This window comes from Lithobates pipiens, unplaced genomic scaffold, assembly GCF_037356315.1.
Source record: "Lithobates pipiens isolate NorthernLeopardFrog02 unplaced genomic scaffold, aLitPip1_a1.2 Scaffold_18, whole genome shotgun sequence".
Classification (NCBI taxonomy): domain Eukaryota; kingdom Metazoa; phylum Chordata; class Amphibia; order Anura; family Ranidae; genus Lithobates; species Lithobates pipiens.
In genome coordinates, this window is record NW_027507758.1 from 557,276,168 (window position 1) to 557,298,040 (window position 21,873).

The window sequence follows — 21,873 nt, forward strand, 5'->3', positions numbered from 1 at the left end:
CAATAGAAAATCTGTGGTCAGACTTAAAGATTGCTGTATACAAGCGCAAACCATACAACTTGAAGGAGCTGGAGCAGTTTTGCAAGGAGGAATAGGCAAAAATCCCAGTGGTAAGATGTGGCAAGCTCATAGAGACTTATCAAAAGCGACTTGGAGCTCTGATAGCCGCAAAAGGTGGCTCTACAAAGTATTGACTTTAGGGGGGTGAATAGTTGTGCACATTGACTTTTTCTGTTATTTTGTCCTATTTTTTTGCTTCACAATAAAAAAATAAAAATAAAAATCTTTAAAGTTGTGGACATGTTCTGTAAATTAAATGATGCAAATCCTCAAACAATTATTAATTCCAGGTTGTGAGGCAACAAAACACCAAAAAGGCCAGGGGGGGGGTGTGAATACTTTTGCAAGGCACTGTATCAGCCAAGTGATGAGATAAACAGTAATGTGCGACTCGACAGATATAAATACCTATGTAGTAGCGCTGCCAACTGAATATATCTTGATTAAATATACATAAATTAATATAAACAATCAAACTTCATAATAAAGTTCAAGTGTCACTGTGTAAAATAGCACAAAATTAAGTGGTGAAAAAAGTCCAGAGTATTAGAAGAGGATCTTCTTAAGAGAAAATATGCACTAAACGGTCTCTAATTGTGAACCGCGTTTCACGAACACACAATATGACTCCACTCCGTGACAAGTGCCCTCTTCACTGAGTGCAGGCTCACCTCCATCATAGACCCCAAGAGGTCAAATGAGCTTATAATCTGGTTCCTTAAGATACTGTGCGTTCCCCTTTAAGAATGGCACCACATCGGTCACCAGCAACTCCAAGATGACATGGAAAGACAAAAGTGCTTCCAATAGTGCAGTACCTAGGTGTAAGTCTGGACAAACCTCACCACCCTAGCGTCCTACAATGCACTTTATTGATTAAAAACAAGGCATATAACAAAATCCAGCAGATCTCACATATTGTGCTGATAATCCCACCGCCAGGCTCCACGTCTACGCATTACGTCACCATCCACGAGGCTTCATCTGGTCAAATTCCTTCACTCCAAACTCGCTCATTCATGTCTTTATAGACCTTGCTTGGTGCATTGGTCCAGATCATTTGGTGGAAGGGAAATTATGATGTAGGGTTGTTTTTCAGGGGTACGGCTTGGCCCCTTAGTTCCAATGAAGGAAACTCTTCAGGCGTCAGCATACCAAGACATTTGGAACAATTTCATGACTCCAACTTTGTGGGAACAGTTTGGGGATGGCCCTTCCTGTTCCAACATGACTGTGCACCAGTGCACAAATAAGGAGCACTAGTGGATGGATGGAGGAACATGACTGGCCTGACCTCAACCGGATAGAACACCTTTGGGATGAATTCGAGCAGCGACTGCAAGCCAGGCCTTCTCATCCATATCAGTCCCTGACCTCACAAATGCAGTTCTGGAAGAATGGTCAAAAATTCCCATAGACACACTCCTAAACCTTGTGGACAGCCTTCCCAGAAGAGTTGAAGCTGTTATAGCTGCAAAGGGTGGGCCAACTCAATATGGAACCCTACGGACTAAGACTGGGATGCCATTAAATAAAGTTCATGTGTGTGTAAAGGCAGGCACCCCGATACTTTTGACAATATAGTGTACTTACAGTTCTCTGGGGTGGTTCCCTCTCTCACAGGAAGGCTGCCTGTAGATGGTAGCTCAGGTGGTCAAACCTAGGGATCTCCTGACAGGCTCCACAGAGGAGAGGCAGATGGGAATCTCTGGTCTGCATGTCCAGGTGGCATCAGAATTCCCAGAGATAGGTGTAAATGTTGGTGGCAGAAGATACAGGGTCACCCCACTTGAAAGGCAGTATTTTGGGGCCAGATAGCACAGTGGCCCCCACAGTGACCAGAGCTTAAAATTAAGATGCATGCAGTTGCACTGTCATCCAGCTGCCTGCACACTGGGAACAACAAAGGAGGACCCTCCACTTGTTGACAGCTAACATGCTCAGTTAATACTGTGCCATCAGGCGTGGTTTTTATTAACGCACGAGTGTGGGAAACAATGAAATTTGTATCCCCAGCGGTTGGTCAACACTTTTGGGAATGGTGAAAGTTCACTACATTGTGGGAAATATAATTTAAAACACTTACACACACTGCTGGAGAAGGTGGGTAATGAGGGATTCCACCACAAACCCCAAAAATGCTGATGTGTTATGTTATGGGGAACATTTAGAAATGTTAATTGTGCATAAGCCATTGACTGGAATATTTACCTTTTGTCTTGAATACCTCCTAAAATATAGCAGTGCACTTCCTGGTATGTTTGCAGTGTGAGGTTTAGGAGCCAGGTTTCCTGTAGCTGCATTGATCCCTGACTGTGCCATGAGAGGAAGAGATTCCCTTTGAGTACTTTCTCCACCTCAGGGATAGGGGGGTAATAAGGGGAAAGCTGGGTGGAAGAGCATTATACTTCAACCATTGACCTGGAGCCACACCTGCCTAAAACAAACCAGCCCACTCTTGTTTTACCCCTACATTTTCTGGGTTGGGTTGGTCTTCAATGGGTAAAAAGAAAAAAAACATATTTCTGGTTAGACTTTGCAGCAAAACAAAAGGGTCATTTTTGGGGGCAAATTGGGCAAACTTACTGTATATTCCATTGAAGACATTGGTCTCCACGCTTTATACGTTCTTTGTTACTTCTATGAGAATTTCCTTTTTTGCTTGGGCCTTTCATACTTTCCCTACAATACCACCAAAGGACCACCCATGCTTTCATTACAAGTCCCATTTTACTGAGCAAAGTCCAAACTAAAGCTGGCCATACCTGGAGTGAATTCTTGATGAACCATCCAAAATTCAAGCAATAGGCTATCCCATCGGCATCCACATTCCGGGAATCCTTTGAATTTGAAAATTGAAGGAGTCAGACAGAAAGTTGTCAGCCAAACAGCAGCTGAATCCAATCATACTGAAAAATCAGCATCACTTGCATTTATGCAGGAATCTGTCAGTTTTATTTTTTGTTAAACCCTCCAGTTGGAAAAAAACAAAAAACGGTGTGTGTGTGTGTGTGTGTGTACCCAGACGGTCTATGGCAAGCTTTACACAGGGATTGTATACACTCCCCTCACCCTCACATGACACCACTTAGGCCTGGCAGTTGGCTTTTTGGCCTTTTGGCTAAGATCAAGTGTAGTATCTGTTCTTATCAGTTGCCAAAGGAGGCGCTGTTCCATCCCTATAGAGAGGGTTTGGTCAGCACTCTCCAATGGCGTAATTAGTACCTGGAAGGATGGTTTCAGTAGGGGTCACTTTGTGTCGCCCAACGGAAACTGGGGGCCGATGCACGATTGAGCCATCTGGAAGGGTGCTCCTGGTGAGGATGGGTGCTGCTATTGGTCTGACCCAGAGGGTCGAGTACCTGGTCTTCTGGCCTGGATTGGGGTAGTTCTAGCCCCGGGAGAACTTCACGCCTTCCTGCCTGGGGTGGGGGCTGCTGTGGTCTAGACCGTTGGTCAGGGTGGTCTTGAAAGCCTTTGGAGTATGTGTCCCTGGAGTGGCAGTCCAGGGGTGCCTAAAGATCACTGTGAGTGAGGGTCACATTGATTTTGGAATCATAGCATGCTTTTATAGCACCAGAGAAATTTTTTATTCCTGTTTGTTGTTTTACACAATTGCCACCTTTTCACTCTCCTCTTCACTATCCCTTCCCCACTTTATTTAATTTATTTTCTTGTGTGTTGTGTCACGTCTTTGTTTTGTCATTTTGCACGTGTGATGAGTAGGGTCACAGGGCCTGTCCTGAAAGTCTGGGGAGGGGGTGGACATGGCCTTCTGGCTTAGTTCGCCCTCTCTCATAGGGTTGGGGTCTCCCTTCGGGGGGAGCCTCACCTAGTATTTGGGTGGGTCTGTTTCGGCAGACCTTCCAAAGAACGGGGTCCACCTGGTTTCGGCCAGAAGGACCGAGCCTAACACCCCGGGGGATTCAGGGCAAGACTCTCTGATTTTAGAGGGCTCGTGTACCCGTCTGCACTTTTTTGTGTCACTCATTATGTGTGTGCACATTTTTTATGCACCGGGTGAAGTTTTTGAGTGTGTTTTGCACGCCACAGGTACAGTTGGCCACTTAGGTACACAGGTGCAGTTGGCCACTTAGGTAGCAAGTCTTTTGAAAAAACTGTGAAATTTTCACATTTTGTCATACCCAGAAGTATGAACATTGTCCAGGAGGGTCAACAAAAAGAGGGAGAGGTGAACAAAGATTTAGCACATGTAACTTTGGCCATGGTATATAGGTTTGCTTTAAAGTGTATCCAAACTCAAAAACATAAATGTAATATATTGCAGCTTATCAGTCCTAATATAAGGTGTATTTTTTTCCCTTTTGGCTGTATATCCTTTTGTTTTCCCTTTGTGATACTGTCAGTAGCACCCTTCTTGTCCTACAGAGGTTGATATATAGGCGTACCCCGCTTTAAATACACTCACTTTACGTACACTCTTGAGTATGGACATACCCGCGAGTGTATATAAAGTACCTTGCAAGTACAGACTTCCCACGCTGAGCAGCCGCAGTATGGCCTGGAAAAGGTGGAGCTGCTGCCCAGAGTTGTCACCAATGAAGAGGCCACAAGTGACGAGGCAAAGTTCCTGCCAGCCAGACCAGAGTTGACCCCTAAAAGTAAGTGGATTACTATACAGTACCCTAAACTTCACTCCCAGACCCCCCCCCCTCCCCCTACTACAGCCTATGGCCCTCCACTATATGCCCTGATCACCCCTCTACAGCCCCTGACCCCCCAGAAGTGAAAAAAGGTATTGCTTCACTTTAAGTACATTTTTCTTTTACATACATGCTCTGGTCCGATTGCTTACTTAAAAGTGGGGTATGCCTGTACTAAAAACTGAAGTGTGTAAAATCTGGTGCATCTCTGCATATAAACCAATCAGTTTCTAGGTATTATTCTTGTCAAAGCTTAATCAAACAAGTTAGAAGCTGATTGGCTACCATACACAACTGCACCAGGTTTTGCACTCTCCGGTTTTAGTAAATCAACCCCATAGTGACTATGTTGATCTGTACCCATGGAAAATAGGAAAGAAAGTGTGTACAGAATACCTTTTACATAACATGGGGAGATGTGGTTTGTAGTTAACAGAAAGGAACTGGAAAAGTTGATCACACTGTTTGAGATTTCAATTCAATACACAGGGATGCTTGATTTCTGGCAAGATCAACAGGTATTTTTCTGTACCTGCATAAAATGGTACTTAGTCGGAAAAACAAAACAAAAGCAGCCACTACATCTAAGGACTGACAAGCAGCAATATATTACATTTTAAATTCTTAATGTTAGGTATACTTTGAGTTGCACGCCTAGAATGTGAGATGGTGAAGGTATGGACGCCTTCAGAATTCTCGGAGCAGTGTCAGTAACTCAGCATCAATGTGTGATGTAGCCACAGGCTGTTGAGGCCCTGCCAAAGATCTGCAGGTATTCTCCCTTCCTTGCAAGGATCTCCATATACTCAGACTCGGGTCTGCTGTCCAGATGTGAGCCTGTAACACAGTACTGTGTGTGACACCTGCATAGAGAACTGCGAATACAGACAATCCTGTCTAATCTGCAACCTAAAGCCCAAACCTTGTCAATCCCATAAACTAAGAAGAGAGGCCATGTGGGATTAATAACCGCATATGTCACATACATTTGCCATGCACCATAGATTTATTGCACATGCCACCTATAATGCTCTGAATAGACATATTTCAATAGCAATATAATTACTAGCACAAGTTTAGATACAAATAGAGTTTCTGTTCAGGTCCGCCCTTAGAGAGCCGGTCACAGCAACAGGCAACAAAAATATATAAATGGGGACATGGGGTGTAAGAAGCTGTCTATATTAATATAAATTAAACTGACACCTCTGATACATACATGTCAGAGAATTTGGACTCACATTTGCTGCTTGAACAGGATTAAAATTGACATTTCTGTTATTTTGTAGCAGGCAATGGACCAGATGTGCGAAAAATTATGCAAAAGTGATTGCCCATAACAGCAAGAGGTTTTATCTTGTAAATTGAACAAGTTACGTTTCTTTGAACACCGGGCTTTGATTTTTTTAATATATTTTTTTCTAATATATTGCTATAAGGGACTGAGGTCAAGGGGACCATAGGGAAGACCCTAGAGAAAAACAGAGGGAGAGGACCATTTTGTAGCTTTCTGTTCCCCCCATGGGAGTTGGGTCCAACTGGGAATTGTGATCAAGTTCCAAAAGCAACCCATACTGAATCTTTGAACAAATATTCCATGAATGCATACTTTGGACCTAATTTGGGATATACAGATAAACCAAACAGTAGCACATTAAAAGCTATCCACTGGGAATCACTAGGCACAACATGAGGCCTCCACAGACCTTTAAAGGTACATGGTACTCCCCCCACCCTGCTCACGGTCCCCAGGTCAGTTGCTTAGTTATGTAATTCTCTATTTTAAAGAATTATGGCTGACTTGCAAATGTTAATGGATATATACTGTGTGGTTGTATATACACTATATCCCTGTGGTTGACCACCTGGGCTACCATCTACAGCAGGGGTCTCAAACTGGCAGCCCTCCAGCTGTTGTGAAACTCCAACTCCCACAAGGCATTGCAAGGCTGACAGTTACAAGCATGAGTCCCACAGGCAGAGGCATTGTGGGACTTGTAGTTTCGCAACAGCTGGAGGGCCTCCAGTTTGAGATCCCTGATCTACAGCCAGCCTTCCTGTGTGAGAGGAGACCACCACAGAGAACCACAGGCAGAGGCATTGTGGGACTTGTAGTTTTGCAACAGCTGGAGGGCCTCCAGTTTGAGATCCCTGATCTACAGCCAGCCTTCCTGTGTGAGAGGAGACCACCACAGAGAACCGTAAGTACACTATATTGTCAAAAGCATTGGGACACCTGCCTTTACACAAACACTAATGGCATCCCAGTCTTAGTCCGTAGGGTTCAATATTAAGTTGGCCCACCCTTTGCAGCTATAACAGCTTCAACTCTTCTGGGAAGGCTGTCTACAAGGTTTAGGAGTGTGTCTATAGGAATGTTTGACCATTCTTCCAGAAGTGTATTTGTGAGGTCAGGCACTGATGTTGGACGAGAAGTCCTGGCTCGCAGTCTCCGCTCTAACTCATCCCAAAGGTGTTCTGTCAGGAGGTCAGGCCAGTCAAGTTCTTCCGCCCCAAACTCACTCATCCATGACACATCAAACATCAGATCAGCACACATACAAAGATCATAAAATGCATATACAATGACCATATAGCATGTGTACATAGATCACATAGTGTATATACAATGACCATATAGCACATATACAAAAATAGCACATATACAAAGGTCATACTTGTAGCACTAACCCCTGAAGGAGCTGCTGGTTATTTTTGGGCTCACCATTACCTTCCGCTTCTCCTTGTTGCAAATCTAGGGGATGTCCCGTGGTAGGTGACCCAGTGACTTGAGACTGACAATAGATCCAATTGAATGGATTTTATTTGCAAACTTCAACCATTGAACAGTCTTTTAACTTGGGATCAGAGGGATGAAAATGAATTCAGGTACTCTCAATGTCAAAATCTATAAACGTTAAAGAACTTGCTTACTTTGACTGCAGCCAGAGAATAGCCATTCACAGCTGGATGAACACTCAGGTTGGACAGTCCCTCTCTCACAAGGCCTAGCAGCCAACAAGGTGTTTATTCAGGAACAAAGTCTTTGTCACCGACGTTGTTGCAGAACACGTAGGAAACTAAGCTGTAGAAGACTTGTGGGATACCTGGATCTTTCAGCCAGCTTGGCGATATCCACAAGACCGGATTCTCTTGGTTACTTCAGCCCTTCCAGGCTCTTGTTAAGAAAACCAAACTCACACATGGTGTTCTTCTAAAGAGTCCTCCCCTGAAATGCTTGAAGTACAATGGGTCTCTCCCAAACTGGAGAGGGCACCCAAACCACCTCAGAATCCTCCTTTAGTTTCCCTGCCTTGGGCTAGCCAGCCCTGATGCATCAAAGTCGGGTGGATCCGCACCCCAGGCCATAGCCTTCCTGGGGGCTGGTCAGGAGTACCAGGACCAAGTAATAAGCACATCATACTGGACCGGAAACCAAACCACGTGACATCCGTATCTTAAATACCCTCTCCCAGAGGGCACAGCGAGAGCGCCACTCCCACTGACCTGACTCCGAAAGAGAGTAACTTAAGCGCCTTACCAGACCATAGTTCCACCACCAAAGACAGTGTCCCCTGCGGCCAGGGTGAACATCTCACAGCCCAGTCAGACTGACACAGAAGTCCAATTTAGACAAATAGACCCAAACCAAACTGTAGTTTGGGTAAAGTTTTAACTTTGAAAAAAACACTCTTCAGGAGCCTGGTGCTACATACTGTATTGCACATACAGTATACAAAGACAATATAGCACATATACATAGACCTTAGAGAACATATACAAAGATGATATAGCATATATGCAAAGATCATGTAGCATATATATAGAAAGACCATATAGCACGTGTACAAAGATTGCATAGCGCAATGCAATGAACATATAGCATATATACAAAAGACTATATAGCACATATGTCACAGGTTGGACAGCTGGGTGAACTTGGACTTGAACACTACTTGCAAGTTGCTGTTCCTTGCAGATATTTCTGAATAATCAAATTCTTCTCCTGGATGTAACAGAGTGGGAGGAAGTTGATTTCCCCCCTCGCCAACATGAACTACATGTTATTTTAGTCCTCTGTGCCTGGGAGGTGCCTGTAGTATGTTGTTTTCTTTAAGGCCCGTCTGCAGCTCTTGCTAAGTACGCCTAAGCATCGACACGCGGATGATTGCTGACCTGCGCGAGGAGACGTGAAAAATGTGTTCAGCTTCAGAATTTTTCCCTGCACCTAATTACAGATAATTATAGGTATCCCCTGTGTATGCACGTGTGAAGGCACAGTGCTCACTTTGTCCACTCTGCGTTAATTATCGCCATATAACCAACGCTTTCATCAACACATTTCCGGGTGGCTGTAAATTAATCACTTGTAAACAAAGCAACCTCCCCTCCAGGCTAATCCGAACGTATTAATATACATGATACAGATCACCCCAGAGGTGATGTGTGAAATGGACCCGAGAATATTAGAGAGGGTTCACGAAAAGGGGGTCAAATCAATGAGCTTTTCATACGTAGATGCCATCCCCATAACTACTCAATTTATGGGGATGGCAGGAAGTCTATGAAAAGAGTTAGGAAAAAAGTTAAAGTGTATCCATATTATTATATCTAATATATTGCAGCTTACCAGTCCTTAGATGTATTGGCAGCATACATTTTCTTCAAATACAGAAAAAAAACTGTTGATCCTGTCAGAAGCCTTGGGTACGTAACCTGTGCACTGAACTGAAATCTCAAACAATGTTATAAGCTTTCTCTGCTATTTCCATGAACTACAAAGCTATACCCCTGTATGTAATGGTAATTAAAAGAGGGGAGGTATTTTTAGACCAAATCAAAAGCACAGCCCAGGGTGACAATGTACATAGCTAAAGTTCAGTGAATGGATCTTGTCACCAGTGTTAATTTTGGCAGCAAATTTTGATTTACTTGTAGTCTTATGCCTTGTACACACGGTCTGAAATTCCAACGAAAATGGTCTGATCGGATTATATTGTCTGAAAATCCGATTGTGTATGGGCTCTATCGGACTTTTTCCATCGGAAATTCTGACGGAAAAAATTTGAGAGCAGGATCTCAAATTTTCCGACAAAAAAATCCGATCTGACTTTTTCTGATTATTTGTAGAGAATTCCGATCGGACAAAGTGCAAAAGTTGACAAAGTGACAAAGTTGCTCAGATCAAAGTTGACAAAGTGACAAAGTTGCTCAGATCAAATTACGAGACCAAAGCTATTGGCTACTACCCTCAGCGTAGTCTCGTCGTAACGAATGAACGTCATCACGTTCCGAATGATCAGATTTTCCTACAACTTTGTCCGACCTTGTATATGCAACACAAGTTTCAGACAAAATCCGTAGTAAAAAATCAGATTTTGTTTTCGGAATGTCCAACTGTGTGTACAAGGCATAAGTCTTAGCCCTTGTACACAAGGTCGGACATTCCGATGGACAATGTCCGATAGGACCGTGTTGTCGGATAATCGGACAGTGTGTGGGCTCCATCGGACTGTTTCCGTCGGAGTATCCGACGGACCAAGTTTTCCAGCTCAGCTATAACATTTTCCGACAACATGATCCAATCGGACTTTGTCCGATCATGTGTAGAGAATTCCGATCGGACAAAGTGCCATGCATGCTCAGATCAAATTCCTAGACCAAAGCTATTGGCTACTAGTCTGAACGTTGTCCCGTCCTAATGAAATAACGTCATCACGTTAAGTATGATTGGATTTTCTGACAACTTTGTCCGACTCTGTGTATGCAACAGTTTCGGACAAAATCCGTCGGACAAAATCTGACGGATTTGGTTGTCAGAATGTCTGACCATGTGTACAAGGGCTAAGCCCTTGTACACACGGTCGGACATTCCGATCACAAAATCCGTCTGATTTTTTCTGACGGATTTTGTCCGAAACTGGTGTTCCATACACACAGTCAGACAAAGTTGACGGAAAATCCGATCGTTCAGAACGTGATGACGCTCGTTCGTTACGACAGGACTACATTCAGGCTAGTAGCCAATAGCTTTGGTCTCGTAATTTGCTCTGAGCATGTGTGGCACTTTGTCCAATCGGAATTCTCTACAAACAATCAGACTTTGTCCATTTGGATCATGTTGTCGGAAAATTTTATATCCAGCTCTCAAACTTTGTTGGTCGGACATTCCGAAGGAAAAAGTCAGATGGAGCCCACACACGGTCGGATTATCCGACAACATGGTCCGATCTGACATTTTCCGTCAGAATGTCCGACCGTCTGTACAAGGGCTTAGGACTAAAGTCGTTATATAACTTCTTTATTTAAGTAAAACCATTTAGTCAAGAATATTGTTGTTTTGACAAAAGCGTAATGTAAAAATACCAAAAAACACCCCAAAAAATAAGAACTCTTTGCGTGACTGTTAAGCCAACAATAAAGCATCCTGAGACCATTCATCTGTGCGGTTGGCTGCTTCTCAGCCGAGGGAGTGACGGGCCCACTCACAATTTTGCCTACGAACACAACCATGAATAAATGGTACAAAAACATCCTCAGGCTTCGAGAACAACTTCTCCTAACCATCTAAGATCAGTTTGGTGATGAACAACACTGCCTTTTCTAGCATGGAGCTCCTTACCATAAGGCAAACGTGATAACTAAGTAGTTTGGGGAAGTGGGAACAAAGAAATTTTGGGTCCATGACCAGGAAAATACCTAGACCTTAATCCCTTTGAGAACTTGTGGTGGACCGGTGGTCATGGTCAGTTTGACCTCAAGAGGCTGGTGAGAGAACCAAAAAACCCCCACAAATTCTGACAAGCTGCAAGCATTGATTATGCAAGAATGGGCAGTGCCATTGCCACTACCGGTGCCAGATCAGTCAGGAAACAGGATGTGGCACAGAAGTTGAATGACAATGACAACATGCCATGCCAGGCCCAGGGTGAATTGAAGCAGAGGTCTTGAAAAAGAAGGGTCAACTCAAGTCAACACAGCAAATACTGTATTGACTTTTTGCATAAACTTAATGTAATTGTCAATAAAGGCATTTGACACTTATGGAATGCTTTGACAGATACAATGATCAGATCATGTATACCAGACACATCTGACACAAAAAGATCTAAAAACACTGAAGCAGCACTGGCAGACATTGTCAAAATTCATATTGGTGTCATTTGGGCCATAGCTTTACATGTACATGGTCAAGTACAGCACACACAGACAGCAGCACAATACACAGGCACTGTTACTGCCAGTCTGGCACAGGCACAGCATAATAAACCAATACTTGAGGGTAATGCTTTTTTCTACAATAAGAATAAGTTTACTGTCAGTTTATTATTTCAACAGTTCTAATTCTCAGATACATTCAAAGAAAAAAGTGCACAGCATACAATAATGCCATTAGTGTGTGAATTTACTGGATTATAACAATCACTACTTTTGTTATCAACTCCTCTCTCTCTCTCTCAGCATTCAAAATGACAATAATAGAGGTAAATATTACATTAAAGGCTACTGGGGCAGGACCCCGGCATAAGGTAAGGCTCAAGGGCTGCCCTTTTTGACCGTCCATTACTGATCTATTTTTCTTTTTCTTTAGTGTGATATTTACCTATATTGATCAATGCTAAGAGAGAGAGTACAAGATAGTTTGGTGAAAAGTGGTGGTTGTTGTTGTTCCACATACTAATGGCATTTGTAGCCTGAGCCTTAGCCTGTGCATTTTTCCTATGAACTTAAAGTGGTTGTTAACCCTTACAAACCACTTTGACCTACAGGTAAGCCTAGATTAAGGCTTACCTGTAGGTCCAAGAAATATCTCCTAAACCTATACGGTTTAGGAGATATTTACAAAAAGACAGCCACCGCTGTCTACGGCACCGTAGACAGCGGCGTGCAGGCGCACTGGGCAGGCCGCAGATCGCGGTGATATGCCGCGAGTGTCGGCTCCCGTGTGCATGCGCGGGAGTGACATCATCGCTGCTCCGGCGAATCACAGCGCCGGAGCAGCGAGACCCGGAAGTCACTCCGGGGTCCATGGCAGCGACAGACATGAAGACGGAGGACGGCTTCGTTCTCAGGTAAGTAATTCATAATGAGCTAGGATGTTATGCATACTAGCTCATTATGCCTTTGCCTTGCAGGTTGCTTTTTTTTTTTTTTCCCAGATGGGTTTACAACCACTTTAATTGACAATTAAAACTGTTTAACTATTCTTCTATAAGCACAACCCACATGTATTAGGTATGCTTCTTATGTTAGAAATAGAAATACCTGAAGAGAATAATAAAACACTTCTATTTGTTTTGATTTATTTTAAGGAAAGCACTTTGTGCCAACATGACCCTTGCTCTATTCTGCTGGTCCCTAGAGAGGTCACCTGTAACACTGAATATCCTCTCTGCAAAGGCTTGAGAAGCTGGCATAGCCAGCAGGTCTAATGCAAAAGGTTTTAGCTGGTGATAAAAAGTGTCAATCTTTGACAGCCAAAAATCTGTTGCGGTGTCCTCACTGATGGCAGCTTGGTGCAAAAACTCTTCCTTATTTTTTCTGATCTGCTGCTCTATGCTGTTTGGGGAGATCCTCTGCCTGGGTCTTCCGCGGAATTTAGAAAGAAACCGAAGGACTGGCTGCTTAGATGTGGATGTTGGGGGCGGTGCTTTTTCCACTTCCTGCGATAGTTCTTTCACCACATCATCTTCTTCAGACAATTCCTCGTGTTGTGTGTGTGTGTGTGTGTGTGTGGCAATGTGGATTTTCTTGCGGCATACTCCTCTGCCTTTTAAAGCAGTTCCTGAAACAAAACAAGCAGCTGCTGCAAGTGGAGAGAACATTTTGTCAAAAGGATCTAAGAATGAAGCAAAACGCTGGTTCACACTCCCTTTCAATTTCTGTGCAATTGTGGCAAGGTCTTGGTAGCTAGTGTTCTGTTTAAAGCCCTCAAAATGGCTGAGCAGATCACAGGGGACAGGGACAGCCAGGGACATGGACATTGTGTCACTCTGGGGGGCTTTAGTATTTTCTGCAAAAGGCAGCAGTAGGTCATGGAATGATGTGAGCTTTTGTCATTCACTAGGGAGCAAGCTGTCCCATCCCATGTTGTTTGTGATTTAGCAGACTGACTCTTTCAGTTTAAGGAGTTTTGCGATCATGTTGAATGTAGTTGACCAGCATGTGAGGCAGTCATTTAAAAGAATAAGTCCAATAGCTTCTGTGTTGCAATTGAAGACTTGCGGAAGAGGTTCACTATTGATCTTGCTTTATCCAGTATTCTCTTCACACTTGCCTCCTTATGCACCATGAGGACCACATGTTTCAAGGTATGCACCACACATGGCGTCCGATCCATGTCGATCTGTTGGTACCTAACAAGTGGAACACACAGTCAAATAAGCATAAATTATAGAAAAGGTTTCTGTTCCATTCTATTATTGTAACATTTAACATCTTATGGAAATACCTTTACAGTACACAAGACTATAAATAAAGGGGAAAAATAACAAGTGTGCACCATATCAATCATCTCATATCTATGTGATAATTGACTGGCGTCAACCATGTCATCATGTAAAAGAATAATAAAAATGGCTCACCGCAGATCAACAATTTCAGTCTCAGCCTCAGAGCCACTTTCCGTCATGGGGGAGTGCTCCTCACTAGAGCTGGGTGGTTCTTCTGCTGCTGCTGTGGTTTGTTTAAATGCTGCCACCATATTGCTCCCATTATCTGTTATCACTGTAAGGATCTTCCTCTTTGGTATGTCCCACTCTTGCAAGCATTTGTCCACACATGATTTGATTGACTGTTCAGTGTGTGGGTGGGCTACTTGTTCAAGGACCAACAATATGTGTTCAGGTTTATGTTGTTCAACACAAAAGTACCATGTACTTATGGCTTGGAATGAAGCTGAGAGTTCTTTTTTGATCCACACATCAGTACAAATAGATACTCTCCAAGCAGCAGCCACTCTCTTTTTGAATTTTTGTTTTTCATCTTCATACTGTTTATCAATCAAAAGTTGCTTATTTTAGTTTTCTTTGGAACAGTCAGCTTCCTATCTACTGTCTCCATTTTGCTAACAAAGTCCTCATCTTCAATCATTTTGACTGGTAATCCGGTGCACCCAATCCATCTTGCTATGGCCTCCTCCCTGGCATGTTGTTAATTAGAGTCAATTTTGTATTTTGCAGCACGTAAAAGAGCAGTGAAAATTGTTTGATGTGGTTGTGCCCTGCACTGACTTGACTTGGCCCATCATTTACGCTTATCTGTATCTGTGGGGTTGAATTAGGGGGAAAAATTAAAGTTATTCTGATTTTACGTTCTCTCTCACCCCACACAGTCAGCTCCAAGTTGTCTCTCTATAAAATACTACATGTATAGCCCTTCCCAAGGCTGGCCGTAGGCCTTTAGGTGCCTGTGCTGTGCCAAAATTGACAATGCCCCAGCCCCCCCCCAGGGACCACTGACCACATCCTTCTACATATATTTTGGTGAGATACCTAAATTCAGGGAAAGCAACAGCTGATAGATATTATGAAACCAAATCACTCGCTCCCATTAAAATTCAGTGACTAAATTGCACAACATAGACCGACAAACAAACAGCTTTTACTTCAGAATAACAAAAGGTATGAAATCTACAAGAAAGTTTGTAAAAAAACAAATCCCTACAATGCCAATGTACATAAGACTGTTCCCAAAAAGTGGAGTTAAGTGTTGCTGTGCTTACCTTTGTATGAATTTCAGGATAAGTTGTCCACAAACGACGCTTCAAGTTTGTTGTATTTTTACCAGCAAGTGTCGCTCCACATGGTTTGCAAAGAGTCTTGTTGTCCTTAACATCAAATGTAAAATGCATCCATAGATCTTCTCTTCTCTTTCTACCAATGACAGTCCCAGAAGCCGACATTTCCAGTATAGTTTGGAGTCGTGGACGGACGATGGGGAGGAAATGGAAACCTGTATGCTGCAGTGCAGTGTGCACAGTGGTCTGAGTAGAGGCCTGTAAAATTTGGAAATAAATGCAGCACACACAGTGCTGGAGCCTGGATGGTGGTCTGAGGGATGGCCTGAGGGATGGCCTATAATCAACAGTGCAAAAGAGGCCTGGATGCCACTGCCAGTGGTCACAGGAGGCCTGCACAGTTGCACTTGCACTGTTGCACAGTGTGCTCTGGACGGACGGTGGTCGTCTGAGGATAAGTGAGGCCTTAGTCCTGCTGTACGCCTGTACCACAATTATTGTACTGCAAAGTACTGCACTCACACAGTTTGATCTGCCTCTGGGCGCCTGGCACGGTGTCAGGAGGAGTCAGGACTTGTGAGGCCTGTAATGCACACAGTGCCGCTCTGACTCACACTCTCTGGCTCTCTGAGTCGTCACGGTGGCACAGTGCATGCTGAGTGCAGATTGCGGAAGTAGGCGGTGCTCCGTAAAACAGCTGAAGTTGGGAAACATCCCTCCTTGCCATTTGCGTCTCATTGTCGTTCGATAACAAAAACAGTTCGGATTTTCGTCATAGTTTTCATCAGTGGACAAAAATGTTCTGTACTTTTTGGTTTGTTTTCGTCACTGTAAAAATGCAGCTGATGAAATCTTTGACGGAAACGTTTTTGTTGACAAAAGTAATACCGCTTGTCACTCAGTGTGTTATTGGTAAGAGCACAAGGTAAAAAAGACTGGAAAAAAAAATGTTGCTGCCAATACATCTAAGGACTGGTAAGCTACAATATATTACATTTTGGGGGAAGTTTAGATACATTTTAACCTTTTTCCTAACCCCTTTCATAGACTTCATGCCAGATGGGATGCCAGAGGGATACACAGGTTTTCCATACTGCATGCAGGCAGTCTCATACATGTCTAATGGGAAGCAATGGCTGGTAGTCCAAATTTTACAGCCATGTGGGTGCATGTATCTAAATGCACACAGTCTTCTTTTGGGGTAGGGTACCTGCACCACTGTCAAATTGTAACCAGCTGCTGTGTTTGTGCAGGTGCTGCATCCCAATAGACATGAACGGTAGTGCCTGCACACGGATGCAGGGAACACCAGTATATCCCATGCAGGCAAAGATGGCACTTCACAGAAATGTATGCATAGGTACGACTGTGTAAATGAGCCTTATAGAGGACCACTAGCAATATAGCCTTGTTTGTTTTAATTTAAAAAAATATTATAATAGTTATTGGTATATTATTCACATAGATTTAAACATGTGATGACATATTGGGCATACCTCTCAACTTTCTGAGATAGGAATGAGGGACACCTATTAGCAAAATATGTAGGTGTAGCACTTACCCCCGATGAGCTGCTGGTTTTTTGTTGGGCTTAATGTCACCTCACCTGTCCACTGTGTCCATCTTGGGGTCCTGTAAAAAGGGTTGGTCAAAGAATAGTGCTCCGACACTTAGTCCTTTTTCTGGATGTTTATTTGACAAAAACACACACTTTTGCAATAGAGGGGTAGAGGATAAGGGGGGATTCAGGTACCTTTGTAGTTTTGCGGGTTAAAGGTATTTCCTTGATCCATAGGACAAACAATTTCCACGGACTGGATCTAACAACCACCGGATAGGCCTCTCTCACTGACCTAGAAGCCGATGATATGTTCAGTCAAAGTCTCTGCCACAGACTTGATAAGTTTAGCGATCTTGTTATGCAATCCTCTGCCACAGGAAGGCACAATAAGCTTCTGGTTACAAAGTTAATGAGTTTTCCCACAGTACCTGATTCTTTCAGCTGACCTAGCGATACTGTGTGGTGGACAACCAAGGATGCATCCTCCAACTGAGTCTCCAGGCTTTTCCATGAGCCTCTGGGCCTACTTTTCAGTTGTGGAGCCTCAGGCCAGCCGGCCATGAGACATTAAATAAGGCAGCACACACCTCAGGCCAGGAGGGCCATGAGGTTGGGAAAAAACGAACCCCAGAAAATGGCGTCTGTACCTTAAGTACCCTTATCCCGAATGCACAGCGGGTAGGCCACTCCCACCAGGCTGTTTCTGAGTAAAAGGGATACCCAACGCATTTAGCCTGTTGCATTTCCAACACCGACCGTTGGTGACAGTGATACCCGCGGTCAAGTGGAAATTAACACAACCCAGCCAAACTGGTACAGAAGCCAGAACTTTAGCATAATTAGTCTGAGCCAAACTGCAGCTTCAGACAAACGTAAATTTACAAAAATACTAGCATTGGTATCAAAAATACCAGCGCTACATCGGCATGGGACATACCCCCACCACAACCCCCTTAAGGAAGAATTGTACAAAAAAAAAAAAGATTGGTTAAATCCACATGTGCTTTTTTACCACTACTAATCCTTTTAATACTGGCTTTTGGAATTTACAAATGTAGCAATTTAGAAATTGGATGAAAGGTTTAGCACTTAAACACTTTTTCATAGCTAAATTGCTGCATTTTATATACAACTATACAGATCAGACCAAAAGGAGGGACAAAAGAGAAGGAAAGAGGGACAGAGGGACGTTGTTCCAAATCAGGGACAGTCCCTCAAAATCAGGGACAGTTGGGAGCTATATAATGGGGAGGATTTACTAAAACTGGTGAACTCGGAATCTGGTGCAGCTGGGCATAGTAACCAATCAGCTTCCAGGTTTTATTGTCAAAGTGTTACTAAACCCAGGACCCTGCATTCACTATATCTGATCTCCCACAGCACACAGAACATGGAAATGCAATTGTTTTAGTAAATATAAAATGCTAAATATCTTTTCTCATCAGCAGTTAAGCCTCGTACACACGATCATATTGTTGGCCAACAAAACCGTGAAATTTTGTCTGAAGGGCATTGGCCCAAACTTGCCTTGCATAGACACGGCACACAATTGTTGGCCAATAAATACGAATGTAGTGACGTACTAGATGTACTACGTTGTTTTTCAGCTCTTTAGCACCACCCTTTGGGCACCTTCTGCTAATTTTGAGTTAGTAGAAGTTTGGTGAGTGTTGATTCACGCTTTTCTTTTCGCGCTTTTCGTTTTGCGCTTTTCAGTTTGCGCTTTTCATTTTGTGCTTTTCAGTTTGTTTCTGAGCAGGCGTTCGTCAACCAGACATGTTGTGGAATCGGAGGAGATAACGTGTTCTTTATTATCGGCCTTGGAGTTATTGCTTTGACATTATTTTCTTGGTTGAATAATGATTTGATTTGGTATATTTTCTATATTTTTGGGTGCATAGAATACACTTTTTGGTTAAGTTCTGTTGGCAGATAGCATGTCTAATTTTATTTATTTTCTTTTTTTAATGCACAATAAAAAAAAATTGTGGAGAATAATACTTGGTGATGTGTTTTACTTCAAATGACAGTTTGGGAGTAGGCAGTTACATAAAAAAAAATACAATGTAAAATTGACAAGGGACACCAACATAGTTGTATTTTTGATCTTAAAAACTAGGGGATAATGGTGTTGTGGTAACTTGCCCAAATAAAAAAGAAAAAAAGCATAATAATATTATTATTTATATCAATAGAAAAAAAAAGCCTTTTAAAATGTGTTTGCAATAACTCCATCAGTATCACCAGCAAAGCGGCTTCATTATTATCCCATTAAAGAAGAAGAGAATGTGCGCTGCATTTCGAGATTTCATAATTTGCCACGTCACGAATGTTAATTCTGCTTTACAAATGCCAGTTTACAAGACCGGCCGCATCTAGCTCATCCTTGCTTTCGAGCATGCATGTTTGTATTTTGGACTTTTGTCCGACGGACTTGTGTATACACGCTCGGAAAATCCGACAACACACATTTGTCCGCAGAAAATGTATAAACATGCCATCCAACATTTTTCCATGGAAAGTTGGCCAGCAATTGTCCAATGGAGCATACACACAGTCGGATTTTCCGCCAACAGCCTGTCATCACATATTTCCCCTCGGAAAATCCGATTGTGTGTACAAGGCTTATGAGCATTCTTGTGACTTCTATCAGTGGCTGTTTAAAGCTTGTAGGAGTTTTCATTCTCCTCTGACTGTCCTATGTGGCTACATTGGTCCTGTGCTGATCACACACCCTCCCAAGAAAAAAAACTCTCTAGCAATACACACCAAACTGAGCATGTGCAGAATGACTCCAAAGGCTCTGTACTATCAGCAGATGAATTGGGGACAGTGAAAGAAGGGGAGGATTAGACAAGACATGATCAAACAGCCTTTTTTACACAATACAGAGGATTATCCCCTTAGGTTCCACACTGAGTATAACAAGTATGCTTTACTGCATATAGAGATTTTACCATTGTGGGTTTAGTAACACTATTATTAAACAAGCTGAAATTAGAAGCTGATTAGTTACAATGCACAGCTGCACCAGATTCTGAGTGCTACACATTTAGTAAATGTCCTCCAGTGTGTACTCCTTATTTCAGTCTTTGGTTATCTTAAGAAAAATCTCACTTCTAGTCTGCTGTAAAGCAGTAGGAATAAAGGGGTCCGTAGATAGATAAAGATAAAATCAATAGCGTTCAATCATTTTAAAACAATCATTTGACCATATGAAAACAATTTGAAACAATGTGTGGCAATACATAATTATATATGTGTAGAAATAAGGCTGATGTTGATGCAGATTTTGTCTTTTTTGTCTATGGGGGTGTTAGCTGTATGTTAAAGATGCCATTGGTTAATTACATAATTTTGAGGATCCAGTCCATGGTATCCCACCTATTTTCCAGTCCATGACTTGGGTCGTTTTTAAAAACGTTTCTGGTTATCTGATACAACAAAAAAACCTTAAATATTGCTTGTTTTTTTCTTTTCTGTCGTGTAGTGCTAGAGAAAGGCTTGACAAAAGCCCTGAAGAAACTGGATGATTACCTCAACACACCACTCACCGAGGAGATAGATGCAAATAGCCGAGAAGAAGAAAAGGTCTCCAGACGGAAGTTTCTGGATGGGGATGAATTGACACTTGCGGACTGCAACCTCCTCCCCAAGCTTCATGTGGTCAAAGTAAGTAAAACCAGGATCTACAGGAAACAGGGAAAGTACATCATGGCAGGGGGATGGGGTAGTAGAAGAATCTAGTCGCATGACTCCCATCTTATCTCCATGTAATACAACTTGGAATAAATATATATAAATATATATATATAAATATTTTACAGTTTGCTGCCAGCTACTTGACTTTTTGCTGTGTTATCATAATCCCACTTTTACACTTCACCAAATTATTTCATTGTCATAGTATACTCCTTTTGAAAGGCCGTCATATTTTTTGCATGGTGTGTCATAGGCTCTACTGCCTTTGACTCAAAGTAACACTCAGGCCGCGTACACACGCGGGGACTGTTCGCCCAACTTTGTCCGTCAAACAGTTTCAGCAAACAGTCCGCTCAAAATTAGCATGGACGGACATGGCCACACACGACGAACGAACAGTTTGCTGAAACCGTGCGCGATGACGTGAACGGCACGTACGACGGGACGAAAAATACGACGTCCTATACACTGCATTATAACTTTCGGCGTGTACATCCTTTCTGAGCATGCGCGGAACTTAGTTTGACGAACAAGCCTACACACGAGGGGACTGTTCGCTGAAACAAAGTTTCAGCGGACAGTTTTTCGGAAATTCCGAAAAACCTTGTTCAGCGGACTGTTCGCTGAAACTGTCCGCTGAAAGCCCACACACGAGCGGACTGTCCGTCGAAACACTGTTCAGCGGACAAAGTTGGGCGAACAGTCCCCGCGTGTGTACGCGGCCTCACAACTATGTTTCTGATGGAATTTAAATACTCAGCATTCAATTATCACTACTGCAGATTTACTGCTAAGATGTCTTGCCCCTTACTTTGCTTTATATTATTTTTTTTTAATCAATCGATTTTTATTGATTTTAAAAATAAAGCATATAAGATATACATCGTACAGTAAATGTCAAATACGAGTAAACAGAAGATATCCGGTAAAAAATATTAAGATTCTTATAGGCGTACAGTTCATCCATTAAGTAAGAGATCAATAATACGGTACATAAACAGAAGTACAAAATTAGCTGGTATATATGATATTATATAAATATTAGCCTCTCCTAGACACCCCAATGGGTACTCAGCTATGTCTTGGGGGAGGGTAATGTCGCCAAATTGAGTATTTTTAGTCACTTATAGCTACAATACATCCAAAAT

The 21,873-nt window shown here is 42.7% G+C and overlaps 1 protein-coding gene and 1 pseudogene across 2 annotated transcripts in view; both read left to right on the forward strand.

Annotated features, from left to right (window-relative positions):
- Positions 1-21,873, forward strand: part of CLIC5 (chloride intracellular channel 5) — a 197,774-nt gene that overhangs the window by 169,193 nt on the left and 6,708 nt on the right. For both annotated transcript variants that reach the window (XM_077488949.1, XM_077488950.1), the window contains exon 5: positions 20,514-20,695. In XM_077488949.1, coding sequence (XP_077345075.1) covers positions 20,514-20,695 — 182 coding nt within the window. The remainder of the gene's footprint in view (positions 1-20,513; positions 20,696-21,873) is intronic.
- On the forward strand, positions 3,162-3,268 carry LOC143990617 (U2 spliceosomal RNA; annotated as a pseudogene).